A 19,893-nucleotide genomic window follows, 5' to 3' on the forward strand; every position below is an offset into this window, starting at 1 on the left:
AGAAAGTTGGAAATAATACCTAAACCTACTTCTTGACATGGTATCAAAACAGAGCTTTTGCTGAGAGTTTGATTTATAAAGAAATTATGGTTCGACTGACCTTGGATCTAATTGCCAGAAACAGCAATCTTAAACCCCGAAAAGAAGAAACTATTTCACAGTGCCTGAAGAAAATAACTCATATAAATTTTTCAGACAAAAATATAGATGCAATTGTAAGAACTTTGAAATTATTTCCTATTTTATATAATTAATAATGTAAAACTTAGGAATTGGTTTGGGGACATACCTAATATTTTAACTCAGACTTCTGAGCTCAAGAAGTGATCCACCTTCCTTGGCCTTCCAAAGTGCTGGGATTACACACATGAGCCACCGCACTCGGCCTTATTAACTTATTTTTATCAGTAAGCTTTATATTGTGTTTTTATTATAACTTCCTACTTGTGATATTAAATTTGTTAAAATTAAATCTATAAAATATACTATTGTGATTTTTAAATACATATATTAAATACATGTATTACAATTCTCCTACGACACTGTATAGTGTAGCAAACTAGATTTGAAAGTGTTTGTTGGGAAATAATTTCATAGATAATAGTTACTTTTGTATTATTGTAAAACTTTGAAATATAAATTTTTTTAAATATACCAAAATGTCAAGAAGTAAGTATGTGAGTACCATATTTCAAAAGTTTAACAGTGAGGGAAGGTTGGGAAGGGGGTGAGGGATAAAAGACATACATATTGGGTACAGCATACACTGCTGTACATATTGGGTACAGCATACACTGCTCAGGTGAAGGATGCACTAAAATCTCAGAACTCACCACTAAAGAATTTATCCTGGCTAAGCATGGTGGGTCACACCTGTAATACAGCCTGGGCAACAAAGTGAGACTACATCTCCAAAAAGAAGAACCTATCCATGGAACCAAAAACCACCTGTACCCCAAAAACTATGGAAATAAAAATTAAAATTCACACAAGAAAAAAAGAGTTTAACCGTGAAATCTTTTTTGCACATAATTTAACTGGTTATGTAAATGTATGTTATACTGGGTCAATTACATCAAACAAGTTTATGTTTATCTGGATATAATCTGAAACTACATTTTCTCATCACTAAGGTAATTCTTGGCTGTAATTTGGGAAACTTTAAAGGCTGCAATAACACTCTTAGGCCATTTGTGCTGGTATCTGTTGTCTACAGTAAATGCTAGACTACAAGTGAGATAAATTTTCTTGGAAACACAGGAACTACCTGAGGGCAGAAATTATGTCTATTGTTTCACATCACTCTGAATCCCTCATCCATTACAATGCCTGACTCATATTATGTGCTTAATAAATATTTATTGAACAAATGAAAGAAATACTAATGCCCCAGGCAAAATGATCAATTAAATGCTTGGTTGTTTTGTAGGGACCCCAACCCAGCTCCCATTCTAGATCCCTTTCTGGTTTCCTGGTGATCCTTCTTCCCATGAATTCCTTTGCCCAAACCTCATGTTTCTCTTTTGTTGCCCAGAACTCTCTACATCATATCATATAAGACTACTTTCTCTGGAGAGCCCCCAGTAAAGCCCCTATTTCATACTCTGTCCTCACATCAATCAGTGCTCCTCCAGGGTGGATGATCTTTGTTAGAAGGAAGGCAAATTGGTTAAAGTAATTCACACTAAAATGAGAATAACTTCTAAACTTACAGTTTCCAACACATAGCTGTATTTTTAAAAAAGTTAACTTAATGAAGGCTGAGAAATTTTTGAGCAGAACTTCACTTTACCGCTTGTCTATCTACTCTAGGCTGATCTGCCATGACACAAGAAATGGCAGCCTTTTAAAAAATCCCTTTAATTATTTTATCTCAAAAGTAACTGGTAGCTGGACATGGTGGCGCATGCCTATAATCCCAGCTACTCGAGAGGCTGGGGCGCTAGGATCACTTGAGCCCAGGAGTTTGGCACTATCCTGGGCAGATCCTGTTTCAAAAAAAAAAAAGTAATTGGTGTTCTTTTTCATATAATATACATATAATAAGAAAGAATGTAATCCTATTCAGACACAATCACTTTTAATATTTAGGTAATATCCTTTCAGTCTTTTATTCATATAATTTTACAATAGTGGGTCATATTGAATGTACTATTTTCACTTAACTATTATGAATTTCACCTATGTATTAGATATTACTGAAGAAACAAAAGGATATTTAATGGTTCTATGGTATTTCTTTTGATAGCATTATCATGGTTTTTAAAAAATTAATCTATGAGGCCGGGCGTGGTGGCTCACACCTGTAATCCCAGCACTTTGGGAGGCCGAGGCAGGTGGATCACGAGGTCAGGAGTTCGAGACCAGCCTAGCCAACATGGTGAAACCCCATCTCTACTAAAAATACAAAAATTAGCCGGGCATGGTGGCACACACCTGTAGTCCCAGCTACTCAGAAGACTGAGGCAGGAGAATCGCTTGAACCCAGGAGGCGGAGGTTATGGTGAGCTGAGATGGCATCACTGCACTCCAGCCTGGGCAACAGAACGAGACTCCATCTCAGAAAAAAAAAAAAAAAATCTATTATTCTTGGATATCTAGATGACTCCCAATTTTCAGTATTATAAACCACAATAGTTGACTTACAATTCTACAGAAATATTAAACCCTATTTATAATGTTGAGACAGTAATTTATTCAATGCTTCAACTTCCAGAGGAGCCTGATTGCTTCCAAGGAAAATTGCTTGCACTGGAAAAATCTTAACAATTCGTTTTATTGATATAATTACAGAATTTCTAAAAAAAGAAAAAATATTACAGAATTTCTTTTGTAATCAGTCTAGTCTTGTTTTAACTGTGCCAAGAACAGAGAAATACTGTTCTTTTATATTAACCTTAGGGAAATTTGTAGAATGATCAACTGAAAATTTTTGTTAAAAACAAACTTTTAAGTTTTCAGGAGAAATTATATTTGACATGTTTTTGTTTCCCTTTTAGGAAGACCTCTCTCTTTGCAAAAATCTTAGTGTTTTATATTTATATGATAATTGTATTAGTCAAATCACTAACCTGAATTATGCCACAAATCTGACCCACTTGTACCTACAAAACAATTGTATTTCATGTATAGAGAACCTCAGGTCATTAAAGAAACTGGAAAAACTGTAAGTGCTTTTATTTTTTAATAATGTATCTGATTTTTATGATTATGGTACTTATATTTTTTTGCATGAAGGCATTTCCATTTTTTGCATTAAATTCCAAAAGTAAATTCAATATGAAATTGATATGATTTCATACTTATATGAAAAAAAACCATATGATTCCCACATGGGTTTTGTGGAACAGACCTCAATTTCTATTTTCTCATACTATTATTAACAAGAAGTAAATTGTTTCACATATAATATTAATAATTTGTGTTTTATTAAGCCTGATATACTTTTCATTCTGGGGAAGGGTTGTCTTAAGGGCTAATAGGGATACTTAAAACACCCTCATGTGGGCTCAACTGATAAAAGAAGTTTCCACGGAACCCAGATGAGTTATGTGCCTTTCAGAATCACATATCTCGTACCATCTGCGTCATATAATTGATCCTATTGATGTAAACTTGATTGTAAAAAGGCATTTACTACCTATAGTGATTACAATTAGGCAATGAAGATTGGTGGATCCAATTTCCCCAGACTGGAATAACTATCATGCTCCTCAAAGAACCAGCTAAAAGCCTCAGAATGGGGACACAAGAGTTGGCTGGTGAATGCTTATTAAAAATGCAGAGCACTGGGTTCCAACCTACATATCCAAATTAGAATCTCCAGGGGTTAGGCCCAGATATCTTCATTTTTCTTTTATCTCTTGGTTTTGAGACAGAGTCTCGCTCTGTCGCCCAGGCTGGAGTGCAGTGGCACGATCATGACTCATCGTAGCCTTGATGTCCTAGGTCCAAGTGATCTTCCCACTTCAGCTTCCTGAGTAGCTGCGACCACAAGTATGCACCACAATGACTGGCTGGCTTGCTTATTTATTTATTTATTTATTTAGAGATGGGATCTCCCTATGTTGCCCAGACTGGTCTTAAACTCCCAGGCTCCCAAAGTGCTGGGATTACAGGTGTGAACCACTGTGTCTAGCCATGAAATCTTCATTTTTTAAACCTACAACCCAGAAATGGTTATTATCAAACTACCAGGGCTCTTCATATGTTAGGCAACATATGAATTGTATGTTGCAATTCGCTCACTTTTTTAAAAAGCAAAAAAAATGTATTTTTAGACTAAATTAAGTGTAAGAATATAATTTGTTCTCATTTAGATAAACCAACCTTTCATAGATTCAATATAATACAACATTCCACATTTATAATTTTGTTCAGCTCAATGATTTTGTTATTACACTTTTGTCACGTTTAATAAAGACCATGACATTCTCAGAATGTCTATTTAGAATTATGTCTATGTTTTGCAGGTATCTGGGAGGCAATTACATTGCTGTCATAGAAGGTTTAGAAGGATTAGGAGAACTAAGAGAGCTTCATGTTGAGAATCAGAGGCTTCCCCTTGGGGAAAAGCTTCTGTTTGATCCAAGAACTCTTCATTCTCTGGCAGTAACTTCACATTTGAATATTTTGACAAGGAATATAGTGATTAACAAGTTATAATGAAACAGGAATGTGGTGAAGGTATATTTGGACATTGTACATCCTCTTCATGTTTATATGGCCAGCTCAGAGCTTATCTGAGGACTGAAGCTGATTTTCTCATGTACAATCTCAGAGACTCAGCATTTATAAAGTGGGATAATAAAACCTGCCTCTTTGGGTAACTGGAAGGATGAAAAGAAGAATGTGAAAAGGTATGTTAACTGAAGTTCTAATACAGATGTTCATTCATTCATAATGTGGACCTTGGTGATTATCATGGCTCAACATTTTAAATTTTAGGAAAAAGCCTAAGGAGAGAGGAATGTGCAATTATATGGAAACTTAATCTAGTAGAGAGCCATTGTAATAATAAGTTGTTTTCTCCTGGGATCCTGATTTGATTGTAGATTGCACTACATACAGCTCTACCACATCAGAACTATGTAGGCCTGGGATCCCTGGGGTTGGGGCTCCAACTGTGTCGCCTGAAACGAGTCACAGTGGATGGAGGTGCCACAATAAATTGAGAAGCCAGAGGGTACCACTTAGGCTCCTGCTAATCCTCAAAACAAGAGACTTGTTGGGACAGGCTAACTTTAATTCTGGGGCAGGGGACATAAATGGGACATGGTAGTTGTTTTACAGATTTCATCAGTTTTATTTTATTTTATTTTTATTTTAAAAATAAAAAAAACTCTGTCACCCAAGCTGGAGTGCAGTGGCGCAACCTCTCTGCTCACTGCAGCCTCCACCTCCCCAGTTCAAGCAATTCTCCTGCCTCAGCCTCCCAAGTAGCTGGGACTACAGGCGTGCGCCACCACGCCTGGCTAATTTTTGTATTTTTAGTAGAGATGGGGTTTCACCATGTTGGCCAGGCTAGTCTGGGATTACAGTGTTGGGATTACAGGCGTGAGCCACCGTGCCCAGCCTCATCGGTTTTATTTTAGAGGGCCCAGAAATAGGGGATAGTGGATGGATTTTGACCCAAATTTATAAAAATTATGAAGTAGTTCTCCCAGTACTTTAGTATCAGGAAATACTTTTTCTAAAGGTTGGCTGTGCATGGATGCCTCCATGTTTTTTTTAAATTCTAACTAATAAGAACAGATACTACACTTGATCTTAGCCAAAAGGCCATGAAGCAATGATTGACTCCATCTTGGTAGAGATTCCTGAGCCTCATGAGATGACTCTGATTTAGTGTTATAGCAACACTGAAATTTCTGTTAATTAGCTAATTATTATTTTAAGTAGTTCCTGAACATATGTATTGATAAGAGAAAACCATATAGACAGGTAGAGAGAAAAATAAAAACCACATACTATTTTATACCTGGTCATGTTTCCTATTTAGTAAAATAAAGACAAAAACTTTCTTCCTATGTAAGTACAAATCTTTTTTTTTAGACGGAGTTTTGTTCTGTCGCCCAGGCGCGATCTCTGCTCACTGCAACCTCCACCTCCCAGGTTCAAGTGATTCTCCTGCCTCAGCCTCCCGAGTAGCTGGGACTACAGGAGTGTAGCACCATGCCCAGCTAATTTTTTGTATTTTTAGTAGAGATGGGGTTTCGCCATGTTGGCCAGGCTGGTCTCTAACACCTGACCTCAAGTGATCCACCCGCTTCACCTCCTAAAGTGCTGAGATTACAGGCATGAGCCACCACACCCAGCCCCTATGTAAGTACAAATGTTAGTAATATTTAGCACAAAATGATAATTTGCTAAAGCTACAGTAAGCATTTTTTCTATATTGTGTTACTTGTTTATTGGGGCATCTTTTTTTCTTTCTTTGCTTTTTGATTCTTGGCTTCTTTATTCTGTAAGCTTATTTTGTATCTTGGAAAAGAAAAATATAACTTATGGAGGAATTATAGGGAGAACGGGTAAGTTATATGACATACTGTGGTTCTGAAACTTTCATCGAAAAACAAATGCAATAAAAAGAATTTCATGGCTTTTGATGTTTTTGCCTAAAGAACAAAACAACCTGAACTGATCAAGTTTAAACTTTTCGAAGATTAGGATTTCTTGTTCCTATATACAGTATTTAGACTATTTACTAATGCTAACTTGGTTATTTTTCTTACAGAAATCCCTCTCTATATTGAATATCAGCAATAATAATATTGATGACATTAGAGATTTAGAAATATTGGAGAATCTTAATCAGCTTATAGCCATTGACAACCAACTTCTGCATGTGAAGGTAGTGTAAACAGAAATTAATTTTTAAGATATTTACATGAAATTATGATTGAAAAATATGTTTTGTAATAGCTATAAAATAAATATATCACATTAAAAATTACTCTGGATTTGTTCTAAAATTAGCAAATGAATCCCAACTTCTTAATGTATTTATGTGTATAATTCTGTCCTCTTATTTAGTTTTCTCCTTTATACTCCAATACCACTATCCCTCACCAACAGAATAAAAGTTTCTCTGAGAAGGGAAGTGTCTCTTCTTTGCATTATTTTCCCATCAAACTTTTTCTTCTAGAGACTAGATTTCTTGCCCCTTAAGCCTGATCTCCCAATGAATGAGTTTCTAATAACTGTGACTAGACCTGAACTCTCTCTTGGCTACTTCTTTTTGGGGAAGTACTTGAAATGATTCTGAATGAACTTACGCAAATTTGTACCAGCTATATTAATGTCATGTTATATCATATCATGCCATATTCATTCAATTATTCATTTAATCAAATATGTATTGGCCACCTACATATTTGTCAGGCACTAATACTACTCAGCGTAGAACAAAGGAAGGAATATATAGTCTTGATCTTCAAGAAACCTACAATCAACCAGTAATGAGACTACAATATGATACTGTTTTTATAAGTATTGTGATAGTCCTAACTCAGCCTAGGGCTATAGAAGGCTTCCTTGAAACAGTCATCCATGAGTTGAGCCATTGCTATGACCTCAAAGTTTCTGGTTTGGCAACGGAATGAGCTGCGGTATAATTTCTTGACATACGAACCACAGGACGAATGAGCTTCTTTCTCCCAAAAACAGCTTTTGTTTTCAGAACTACTTCCACACAGCCATTTGGTGACCCTAAAAACGTTACATCGATCTCGTTTCCAAACTCAGACCTATTACCTGGTTCATCCCAAAGCTGCTATAAGCAATATATAATTATGAAAATAAATATATGTATTCTAGCACAAATGAATTCCTCAAAATATCTAAAATACCATTGAATAATCAGGGTGGATGTTTAAAGTAAGAAGACCTTAGGAAGCACAACTCAATTAGTTGTTTCAACTTACAATGTGAAAAACGTAAGACGTTCATGGGATAAATTCTGAGTTAAAATATATTTTACATTTTTTTTATTTTTATTTTGAGATGGAGTCTCTGTCACCCACACTGGAGTGCAATGGCAAGATCTCGAATCACTGCAACCTCTGCCTCCCAGGTTCAAGTGATTCTCCTGCCTCAGCCTCCCGAGTATCTGGGATTACAGGTGCCTGCCACCACACCCAGCTAATTTTTATAGTTTCAGTAGAGACGGGATTTCACCAGGTTGGCCAGGTTGGTCTTGAACTCCTGACCTCAGGGGATCTGCCCACCTCGGCCCCCCAAAGTGCTGGGATTACAGGTGTGAGCCACCGCGCCGGGCCCTTTATTTTATTTTTTGAGACAGAGTCTCACTCTGTAGCCCAGGCTGGAGTGCAGTGGCGTGATCTTGGGTCACTGAAACCTCCGCCTCCCAGGTTCAAGCCATTCTCCTGCCTCAGCCTCCCCAGTAGCTGGGATTACAGATGTGCACCACCATGCCTGGCTTATTTTTGTATTTTAGTAGAGACAGGGTTTCACCGTGTTGGCCAGGCTGGTCTCGAACTCCTGAGCTCAAGTGATCTGCCCGCCTCAGCCTCCCAAAGTGCTGGGATTCTAGGCATGAGCCACTGCACCCAGCCTCGCAACGGCCATTACTTTTAAAGAGTTATTCTATTATGCTTTTTAACTCCAAACAGAGAAAGGGGAGTTTGATAACAGGGCAAAACTTCTAGCCTCTAAATGATCCCAAAGGAGATTTTTCTGCATAACATTAAGACAAAGATGTTTTGTCTACATGATTACTCTTAGACCATGTTAATAATACATAACCAGAATAAATGTGCAGCCAAAATAAATACCTTCATTATTGCTGATTATTCTATCTAATGACCAACATCTAAATCCTCTTTTTTTTTTTCTTTTTTGAGACAGAGTCTCGCTCTGTCATCCAGGCTGGAGTGCAGTGGTATGATCTTGGCTCACTGCCACCTTCACCACCTTGGTTCAAGAGATTCTCCTGCCTCAGCCTCTCGGGTAGCTGGGATTACAGGCATGTGCCACCACGCCCAGCTAATTTTTGTATTTATAGTAGAGATGGGGTTTTGCCATGTTGGCCAGGCTGGTCTCGAACTCCTAACCTCAGGTGATCCGCCTGCCTCGGCCTCCCAAAGTGTTAGGATTACAGGCGTGAGCCACTGCGCCTGGCCCAAATCCTCTTTAAAGACTGAACTTGATATTATCTCCCCTATGTAGCTTTTCCTGAACCTCCCCATCAAGTTAATCTATTAAAAAATATTTACAGTAGTCCCAACTTATCTGTGAAGGCTACATTCTAAAACCCTCAGTGGATGCCTGAAACCATGGGTAGTATCGAATGCTATATATATTAGTTTTTCCTAAATGTACATATCTATGATAAAGTTTAATTTATAAATTAGGCATACTAAGAGATTAACAACAATAATAATAAATGAAGGCTGGGCGCGGTGGTTCACACCTGTAATACCAACACTCAATCAGGAGATCGAGACAATCCTGGCTAACACGGTGAAACCCCATCTCTACTAAAAATAAAAAAATTAGCTGTGCATGGTGGCGGGCGCCTGTAGTTCACTCAGGAGGCTGGGGCAGGAGAATCGCTTGAACCTGGGAGGCGAAGGTTGCAGCGAGCTGAGATCATGCCACTGCACTCCAGCCTGGGTGACAGAGCAAGACTTCGTCTCAAAAAAAAAAAAAAAAAAGGAACGGTTACAATGTCAGCATCACTACTCTTGAACTTTGGGGCAAGTGAAATAAGGGTTGCTTGAACACAAGCACTATAATAGTGACACAGTAGATATGATAACCTAAGTGACTAATGGGTTGGTAGCATGTATAGCATGGAAATACTGGACAAAGGAATAATTCATGGCCCCGGGCAGGACAAACAGGCCAGTGCAAGATTTCATCATGATACTCAGAATAGCATCCATTGTACTCAGCTGGGCTAGGTGGCTGATGCCTGTAATCCCAGCACTTTGGAAGGCCGAGGCAGGCCGATAACTTGAGGCCAGGAATTCAAGATCACCGTGGCTGACATGGCAAAACCCTATACAATAATTTGCCCAGAGCGGTGGTGCACACCTGTAATCCCAGCTACTCAGGAGGCTGAAGCAGGAGAATTGCTTGAACCCAGAGCCAGAGGTTGCAGGAAGCCAGGATTGTGCCACTGCACTCCAGCCTGGGTGACAGAGTGAAAAAAAGAGCATCCATTTTAAAACTTACAAATTATTTTTTCTGGGACTTTCCATTAAATATTTTTGGACCACAGTTGACTGAGGGCAACTGAACAAGGGGGTGGGGGGAACTACTATAATATATTCCATGTGCCAGGCACTGTTCCAGGCCCTTGGAAAAACACATCTTAAGATACTGGAGAGACATGATAAATAAGACAAAGTCTCTACCCTCTGCCAGGCACAGTGGCTCAGGCCTGTAATCCCTGCACTTTGGGAGGCTGAAGTGGGTGGATCACTTGAGGTCAGGGGTTTGAGACCAGCCTGGCCAACATGGTGAAACTCTGTCTCTACTAAAAAAAAAAAAAAAAAAAAAAAAGGCCGGGCATGGTGGCTCATGCCTGTAATCCCAGCATGTTGGGAGGCCGAGGAGGGTGGATCACAAGGTCAGGAGATCGAGACCATCCTGGCTAACATGGTGAAACCCCGTCTCTACTAAAGATACAAAAAAATTAGCCAGGCGTGTGGGCGCCTGTAGTCCCAGCTACTCCACAGGCTGAGGCAGGAGAATGGTGTGAACCCAGGAGGCATAGCTTGCAGTGAGCCAAGATCGCACCACTGCACTCCAGCCTGGGCGACAGAGCGAGACTCCATCTCAAAAAAAAGAAAAAAAAAAAAAGCCTCTACCCTCAAGGTGTGTACTTTACAGAGGGACAAGGGAGGAAATGGTAAGAAAATACACAAGCAAGGCCGGGTATGGTGGCTCATGCCTGTAATCACCGCACTTTGGGAGGCCAAGGCAGGAGAGGATTGCTTGAGGCCAGGAATTCAAAACCAGCCTGGACAACACAAGAAGACCTTTTCTCTACAAAAAAATTAAAAAAGAAATTGGCAATTAGCTTCGTGTGATGGCATGTGCCTGTACTTAGGTACTCAGTCCCAGGTACTCAGGAGGCTGGGGTGGGAGGATCGCTTGAGCCCAGGATGGGATCCCTTGTCCCAAAGTGCAAGACTGCAGTGAAGCAGTGAACTGTGATCCATCCACTGCACTCCAGACTGGGTAACAGAATGAGACCTAAGCGAAGAAGATTTTGAAAAGTGCTATGAAGGAATTAAATAAGATAACAGAAAAAAGGAGTCAGCGGATATTTTAGATAAGGTTATTACGAAAGGCCTCTGAAGAAATGACATTTACATTGAGATCTGAAGGATGAGAAAGAAGATATGCAACGAGCTAGGGAAAGAACATGCCAGGCACTAGCAAAAGTAGATGCAAAGGCTCTGAGGCCAAAGAAAGCTTGAGTGTCCAAGGAACACTGTAGTATGGTACCCAGTGCCTAGCTTAGTTTCTGATACATTATAGGTGCTCAGTAAATACACTGTTGAGTGAATGAAGAGGCAACAGTACAATATGAGATTAGAAAGGAAGGCACAGAGGCCAGATCATAAAGGTCATTTTAGGATATGATCACAAGTTTTTACTTTATTCTAAGTACAGTAGAAAGCCACTGAAAGGATTGTTTTCTTTTTCTTCCCTTCCTCTGTCAACTGAAGGATTTTTTTTTTTAAAAGAATTCTCTACTGCTATATGAAGAATGAGTTTCAAGAATGACAGCAAAGAGATAAGTTGGGAGACTACTGCAGAAGTTAAATAGGAGAAGATGGTTGCTTAGAGATGAAGAGGAGTGGGTGGGTTTGGAAGTAATTAGTTATATTTTAAGGTGGAATTCATATAATTTGTTGATGAGCAGGATGTAGGCATAAAGGAAGGGAAGGAATCAGGATGACTCCTAAATTTTGTGTGAGGAATCAGGAAGACACTGGTAGCCTTTATAAGGAAGAAACAGAATAATTCCACCTCGTGAAATGCCTATTGGATATTGAAAAGGACATGTCAAGTAAGCATCTGGAGTTTAAGGGAGAAGTAAGATTGGAAAGTTTGAGAGTCAACAGCATTTACATGATATTTAAAAGTCATGGCATGGGGTGAAAGACAATAGAGACAGAGAAAAAAATGAGACCAAGACCAATCACAGAAACACTCCAGTATTTAGAGATCAGTTAGAAGACTCCATCAGGAGTCAGTGATGTAGAAGAAGAGAAAAAGGAGTTTCAAGAAAGACAGAGTGGCCACTTGCACTGAATAATATTGAATGGTTAACATGAGGGCAGAGGAGAGTTTAAAGAACGCCTGGATAGAATACCTGAACAACAAAGTTACAGGGGACAAGTTTAATTGGTGAAGAAGTTGAACCACAGAGTCTGTGGGTCAAAAACCACAGCAAATGGTAATGCTAAAAAAAAAAAAAAAAAAAAGTGGGTGGATTTCATGAAAGACTAAACACTGAAATGTTAGCCAATATTTCTCTCCCTCTCATGCATACAAGTAGGCTATACTCTCTAAACCCTGCCTACATGGCTTTAAAACGTTGGGCAACAGTTGGTGAATTCGTTCCTCTTTAGGGAAACTGACTAGCTCAAGAGAAAACATCTCCCAATCCTGACATTTAAGAGTTTCAGAGGGAAAATGCCAGCTGCCTGCCCAGTTGCCCCACAGTGAGACAGTCAACAAGCCTTGCCCTTGCACAGAAAGCTCTTATTCACTTTCATGAATAAACAGGCAGCTCAGGATTAAGAGATCTCTGAAAACAGCCTCTAAAATCAAAGAGAGAGAAACGGAAACAAAAAGAAAGAATTCCGAAGAAATAAATTATGTGGAAACAGGAAAACAATCCTTTAAAATCCCACTATAATTTCCTAAGAGAAATGAAAAGGATTCCATAACCTTGAAATAAAAGCAAGATTCTATTTTTTAAAAGAAACATGAATAACAGAGCACTTAGAAATTAAAAATAGGATGAGGAAATTAAATATTCAATATAAAGTTTAAATGATAAAATTGACAGTCTCCCAGAAAGAACAAACAAAAAAAACTGAATATAAGCAAGTAAAAAAGAAACTTAAAGAATTAATTCAGAAGATCCAATATATGACTAATAAGAGTACCAGAATCAGAGAATAGGTATCTTAGTCCATTTGTGCTGCTGTAACAAAATACCTGAGACTGATTATCAGCAGAAACCTACTTCTGGAAGTTCTGGAGGCTGGGAAATCTAAGATCAAGGCACCAAAGGTTGGTTTCTGGCACGGGCTGCTCTCTGCTTCCAAGATAGAGCCTTGTGGCATCCAGAAGGGATGTGTCCTCATACAGCAGAGGGATGAAAGGAGCAAAATCACCCTTTTATAAGGTTCTAATCCATTCATGAAGGCTCTGCCCTCATAAATTAGTCACTTCCTAAAGGTCTACCTCTTTTTTTTTTTTTGAGACGGAGTCTCGCTCTGTCGCCCGGGCTGGAGTGCAGTGGTGCCATCTCGGCTCACTGCCAGCTCCGCCTCCCAGGTTCACGACATTCTCCTTCCTCAGCCTCCCGAGTAGCTGGGACTACAGGCGCCCGCCACCACGCCCTGCTAATTTTTTGTACTTTTAGTAGAGACGGGGTTTCACCGTCTTAGCCAGGATGGTCTCAATCTCCTGACCTCGTGATCTGCCCGCCTTGGCCTCCCAAAGTGCTGGGATTACAGGTGTGAGCCACCATGCCTGGCCCCAAAGGCCTATCTCTTAATACTACTGCATTGGCAATTAAGTTTCAACATATGTCCAGGAAGAATAAGGCAGGGGAAAAAAAAAGTTTCAACATATGAACTTTGGGGGACACATTTGGACCATAGCAATAGGGGGAAAATGGAGAAATATGTTTTTAAATTATATCTTAAGATAATCTAATGGGCCATGATGTAGTAACCAGGACCAGAATCGCCCTCCATAAAAACAAAGAGAAACCTAGACAAAATATGTGAAACAACTTTTTCAGACCTTGGACAATAGGCAGCACAGGCCTGTTGTCCCTAAGAGAAAAAACAAGGTGAATATCCACCACAATGCAGTGAGAGGAACAGAAAACAAGAACTACAAAAATCTTGCTTTCAGATGTAGTCTTGTGAAAAAAAAAAAGAAGCATGAAAATGTAAATCATAACCAGAGAAAAATCAGTCAAAAAAAAAAAAATACCCAGAAATGACATGAAGGATAGAATTAGGAGATAAGACTTTTTTTTTTTTTTTAAAAAAAAGCAATTATAAATATACTGTATAATTTAAAGAAATCATGAACAGAAAGGGTAGAGAAATGGAAAGTGTGAGGAAAACATAACTTCTAGAGCTAAAAAATATTTTTCTTTCCTTCCTTCCTTCCTTCCTTCCTTCCTTTCTTTTTTTTGAGACGGAGTTTCGCTCTTGTTGCCCAGGCTGAGTGCAATGGCGCGATCTCAGCTCACTGCAACCTCCGCCTCTGGGGTTCAAACGATTCTCTTGCCTCAGCCCTGCCTAGTAGCTGGGATTACAGGCACCCACCACCACGCCCAGCTAACTTTTTTTTTTTTGTATTTTTAGTAGAGATGGGGGTTTCACCATGTTGGCCAGGCTGGTCTCGAACTCCTGACCTCAGGCGATCCACCGGCCTCGGCTTCCCAAAGTGCTGGGATTACAGGCGTGGGCCACCAAGCCTGACTAAAAATATTTCTGAAATAAAAAATTCATTGGATAGGATTAAAAGTAGATTAGCCATTGTACAAGAAAAGATCAGTGAACTTAAAGACATAGTATTAGAACTATCCAAAGTAAAGCATGGAAAAAAGAAAACACTGGAAAAAAAAAAAAGCGGCGGCAACAGAGCAAGCCCCATCTCAAAACAAAACAAACAAGCAAACAAACACAGAACGACAACAAAAAAAGTGGCCCCAAAATTGCCAAATTTGATGAAAATTTTAATCCCTGATCCATGAAGCTCAACAAAACCCGAACAGGAAAATCCCAAAGAAAATTACACCAAAGCACACTACAGTAAAATTGCTAGAAAACCAATGATAATAAGAATATCTGAAAAGCAGCCAGGCACAGTGGCTCACGCCTGTAATCCCAACATTTTGGAAGGCCAAGGCAGGCGGATGACTCGAGGTCAGGAGTTGGTGACTAGCCTGGCCAACATGGTGAAACCACGTCTCTACTAAAAATACAAAATTAGCCAGGTGTAGTGGCTCATGCCCGTAGTCGCAGCTACTTGGGAATCTGAGGCAGGAGAGTCACTTGAACCCAGGAGGCAAAGGTTGCAGTGAGCCAAGATTGCGCCATTGCACTCCAGCCTGGGCAACAACAGCGAAACTCCATGTAAAAAAAAATATATAGACATCTTAAAAGCTACCAGAAGAAAAGATACTTAAAAGATATTTTATGTACATAGAAAGATAAGAATTATTACAAGCTTCTTGTCAAAAGCAATGCAAGCCAGAAGATCATGAAATATATTTAAAATGCTAAAAGAAAAACACCCTTGTCAACTTAGAATTATATATGTCCAGTGAAACCATCCTTTAAAAATGAAGGCAAAATAAAGAAAAACCTGAGATAATTTTTTTTTAGACAGGGTCTTACTCTGTTGGCCAGTCTGTAGTGCAGTAGTGTGATCGCAGCTCACTGCAGCCTAAATTTCCTGAGCTCAAGTGAACCTCCTGCCACAGCCTCACTGTAGCTGGGATCATTGATGTGTGCAACCACACATGCAATAAAATGAAGGCAAAATAAATAATAACCATATAGCATGGGGTTTATGACATGTAAAAGTAAAATAAACTAACAATAGCACAAATGACAGGAATGGAGAAAATAGTGGTATATTGTTGTAAAGTTCTTACATTATACATGAAGTAGTACCATGCTATTTGATAGTAGCCTGTGCATATTTAAAAATGATTGTTTCAAACCCTGAAGCAACTACTAAAATATAGTCAAAGATTTTTACAACTAATAAGCCAATAATTAAGAGAAACTCAAATGCCAAAAAAAAAGTAGGGGACAGGAAAAGAAAAAGGAAATAAAGAAAAGATAAGACAAATAGCAAAACAGTAGTCTCAGCCAATATCAATAATTAGATATTAATGTTAATATTAATAATTATATTAATGTAAATAATTTACATAGTTCAATTAAAAGGCAGAGATAGTAGGACCGGACTTTTTTTTTTTAAATCCAGTCTTAGCTGGGCATGGTGAGGCCTGTAATGTCAGCACTTTAGGAGGCCAAGGTGGGAGGATCACTTGAGCCCAGGAGTTCGAGACCAGCCTGGGTCTTGTTATTTATGCTTTAAAAAAAAAAAAAAATCCAATGGTACTCTCTGGAAGAAACACACTTTATATATAAAGATATGTGAGTTAAAAATAAAATTATGAAAAACATACTGCAAACACAAATAATATGAAAAATGAAATGGCTACATTAATATAAAATAAAATAGATTCTAGGACAAGAAATATTACCAGAGATATATAAGGAAAATTTATAATGATAAAAAGCGCCAATTCTTTAAGAAAACATAACAATCCTCAAAGTTATGCTCCTAGCAATAGAATTACAAACTACATGAAGTAAAAATTCACAGAAGTAAAAGGAGAAATGGACAAATCCATAATTATAACAGAGATTTCAACATTTCTCTTGCATTGGTTGATAGAACAAGCAGACAGTAAACTAGTAATGATATAAAAGATAGGTATAACATAACCAACCAACTTGATCTAATTTACTCTTATAGAACATTCTACCTTAAAATAGGAGTTAGAATATTTAGAGCTGGGTGCAGTGGCTCACGCCTGTAGTACTATCACTTTGGGAGGCCGAGGCAGGTGGAATTTTTGAACCCAGGGGTTCAAGACCAGCCTGGGCAACATAGTGAAACCCTGTCTCCACTAAAAATACAAAAATTAGCCAGGCGTGGTGGTGCACACCTGTAGTCCCAGCTACTCAGGAGGCTGAGTTGGGAGGATCGTTTGAGCCTACGAGGTAGAGGCTGCAGTGACCGAGATCACACCACTGTACTCCAGCCTGGGCAACAGAGTGAAACCCTATCTCAAAAAACAAAATTATCAACATAATCCATATGAAATGAAACAAAGTCCATAGAAATCACAAAGAAGATTAGAAAATACTTGAATTGAATGAAAATGAAAACAAAACATTTGAAAATTTGTGGGATACAGTAAAGTAATGCTTAGAGGGAAAGTTATAGCTTTGAACACTTATAGTAGAAAAGAAAAAAATTATAAAATGACAACAAGAATGAGGGAAAAATGCAAACAATAATGATAATAAATTTAAGATGAAAAATTAAAACAATGCTCTAATCTTGTACCTCAAGCAGCAAGAAAAATACATGCAAATTAAATTCAAAATAAATTTGAAGGAAGGAAATTAAAAGGAAGGAAAGAAGAAAATAATGAAAATAACAGCAGAAATTAATGAAATAGAAATATAGGCAATCATTAGAGAAAAATCAATGATGCCAAAAGCTGGTTCTTTGCAAATATTAATAAAATTAATAAATAATCTAGGCTGTTCAATAAAACAGAGAAAACACAAATTAACAATATCCGGAATAAAAAATATGTCACTACAGTTAAAAGGATAAGAAGGGAATGTTATGAAGAACTTTATGCCATAAAATTGGCAGCTTAGTTAAAAACATATTCCTTGCAAGACATAAATACCAAAACGGACATAAGAAAGTCTGAATAGCTCCGTATCTATTAAATACATCATATTTCACAAATAAAAACCTCACCACAAAGAGAACTCCAAGACCAGATAACCTCACTGATGCACTTTATCACACAATTAAGAAAGAAATGAGACCAATCTTACACAAGTGCTTTCAGAAAAATAGAAAAGCAAGGCCAGGTGCAGTGGCTCATGCCTGTAATCCTAGCGCTTCAGGAGGCCAAGATGAGCAGATCTCTTGAGCTCAGGAGTTCAAAACTCACCCTGGGCAACGTGGGGAGACCCCATCTCTATAAAAAATACAAAAATTAGCCAGGGCTCATGCCTGTAATCCCAACACTTTGGGAGGCCAAGGCAGGATGATCACCTGAGGTCAGGAGTTCGAGACCAGCCTGACCAACATGGCAAAACCCCGTCTCTACTAAAAATACAAAAATTAGCTGGGTGTGGTGGCACATGCCTGTCATCCCAGCTACTTGGGAGGCTGAGGCAGGAGAATCTCTTGAACCCAAGAGGCGGAGGTTGCAATGAGCTGAGATCATGCCACTGCATTCCAGCCTAGGCAACAGAGTGAGACTCCATCTCAAAGAAAAAAAAAATTAGCCAGGCATGGTGGTGCCCATCTGTAGTCCCAGCTACTCAGGAGGCTGAGGTGGGAGGATCACATGAACCCGGGAAGTCGAGGCTGCAGTGAGCTGAGATCATGCCACGGCTCTCCAGCTGGCGGGGGGAACAAAGTGAGACCCTGTCTCAGAAAGAAAAAAAGAAAGAAAACAGAGAAGCAGGGACTACTTCCCAAATCATGTTATCAAACCAGCAATATTACAAGAACTCTAAAGAGCAATATACCCTATGAACAGAAAAGCAAAAATCCCTACTAAAATATTAGCGAATCAAGTCCAGCAATATATAAAAAGATAACACACAATGACCAGGTGAGGCTTATCTCAGGAATGCAAGATTGTTTTGGCATTCAGAAATAAATCAGTGTAATTCACCAAACAGAATAAAGGAGAAATATTATATGATCATCTCAATAGATGCACAAAATGCATTATATTCAGCACCATGTATGATTTTAAAAATTATCAGCAAACTGTAAATAGAAAGGAACTTAACCTGATAATAGGCACCTATATAAAATCTACATAACAACATACTTAATGATGAAAGATTGAATGCTTTCCCTAAGATTAACAATAAAGGAAGGATGTTTGCTATACCACATTACTCAACCTTAGAGTTGCACCCGTCTTAGCCAGTGCAATAAAGCCAAAAAATGAAACAAATGACATTGCTTGAAAAGGAAGAAACAAAATGTTCTTTATTTGCAGACTATGTGACTGGTTACATAGAAAATAATAAGAAATCTGCAAAAAGCTATTAGAACTTATAGAGTGTATTTAGCAAAGACATATGCTTAATGGCAAGGTCAATATGCAAAACGTAGCTGTATTTCCATTGACTAGCAGTGAACGACTAGAAATGAATTTTTTTAAAATGGCATTTATAACTTCATCAAGATACATAAAATACTTAGGGATACATTTTTAAAACTACGTGCGAGAGCTGTACAATAAAAACACAAAATATTGGAAGAAATTAAAGAAGATCTACATAAATGGAGAGATACCATTTTCATGTATTAGAAGACTGTATTCTGGTTTTGATTTTTTGTTTTAATAGATTTTTTTCTGGTTTTGATTTTTTTATTTTAATACACTTTATTGTTTAGATTAACTTTAGATTCATAGCAAAATTGAAAGGAAAGTACAGAGATTTCTCATATACTGCCTGCCCCTACACATGCATGGTAGAAGACCCTGTATTCTTCAAGTGCTAATTCCTTCTCAATTGATCTATACATTCAACATAATCCCAATCAATATCTCAGATTCTTTTCTCTTAGAAATTGACAAATCAATCCTAAAATTTATAAGAAAGGGACCTAGAATACCAAAGCAACATTGGTAAAAAGAACCCATTGGTAAAACCATTACAGGCATAGTAACTCATGCTTATAATCCCAGTACCTTGGGAGGATGAGGCAGGAGGATTGCTTGAGCCCAGGAGTTTGAGACCAGCCTGGGCAATATAGCAAGACCCCTTCTCTAAAAGATGTTCTTTTAAAAAAAAT

The 19,893-nt window shown here is 38.3% G+C and overlaps 1 protein-coding gene and 1 pseudogene across 2 annotated transcripts in view; one reads left to right on the forward strand and one right to left on the reverse strand.

The window, feature by feature from the left end:
• The window catches only part of PPP1R42 (protein phosphatase 1 regulatory subunit 42), a 53,011-nt gene continuing 33,118 nt past the window's right edge, over positions 1-19,893 (forward strand). For both annotated transcript variants that reach the window (XM_055286176.2, XM_055286175.2), the window contains exons 1-4: positions 1-215; positions 3,000-3,166; positions 4,473-4,611; positions 6,737-6,853. In XM_055286176.2, coding sequence (XP_055142151.1) covers positions 87-215; positions 3,000-3,166; positions 4,473-4,611; positions 6,737-6,853 — 552 coding nt within the window. In that variant the 5' untranslated portion in view covers positions 1-86. The remainder of the gene's footprint in view (positions 216-2,999; positions 3,167-4,472; positions 4,612-6,736; positions 6,854-19,893) is intronic.
• Positions 5,620-5,793, reverse strand: LOC129487126 (uncharacterized; annotated as a pseudogene).

The sequence above is a fragment of the Symphalangus syndactylus genome, chromosome 7 (genome assembly GCF_028878055.3).
Source record: "Symphalangus syndactylus isolate Jambi chromosome 7, NHGRI_mSymSyn1-v2.1_pri, whole genome shotgun sequence".
Lineage (NCBI taxonomy): Eukaryota > Metazoa > Chordata > Mammalia > Primates > Hylobatidae > Symphalangus > Symphalangus syndactylus.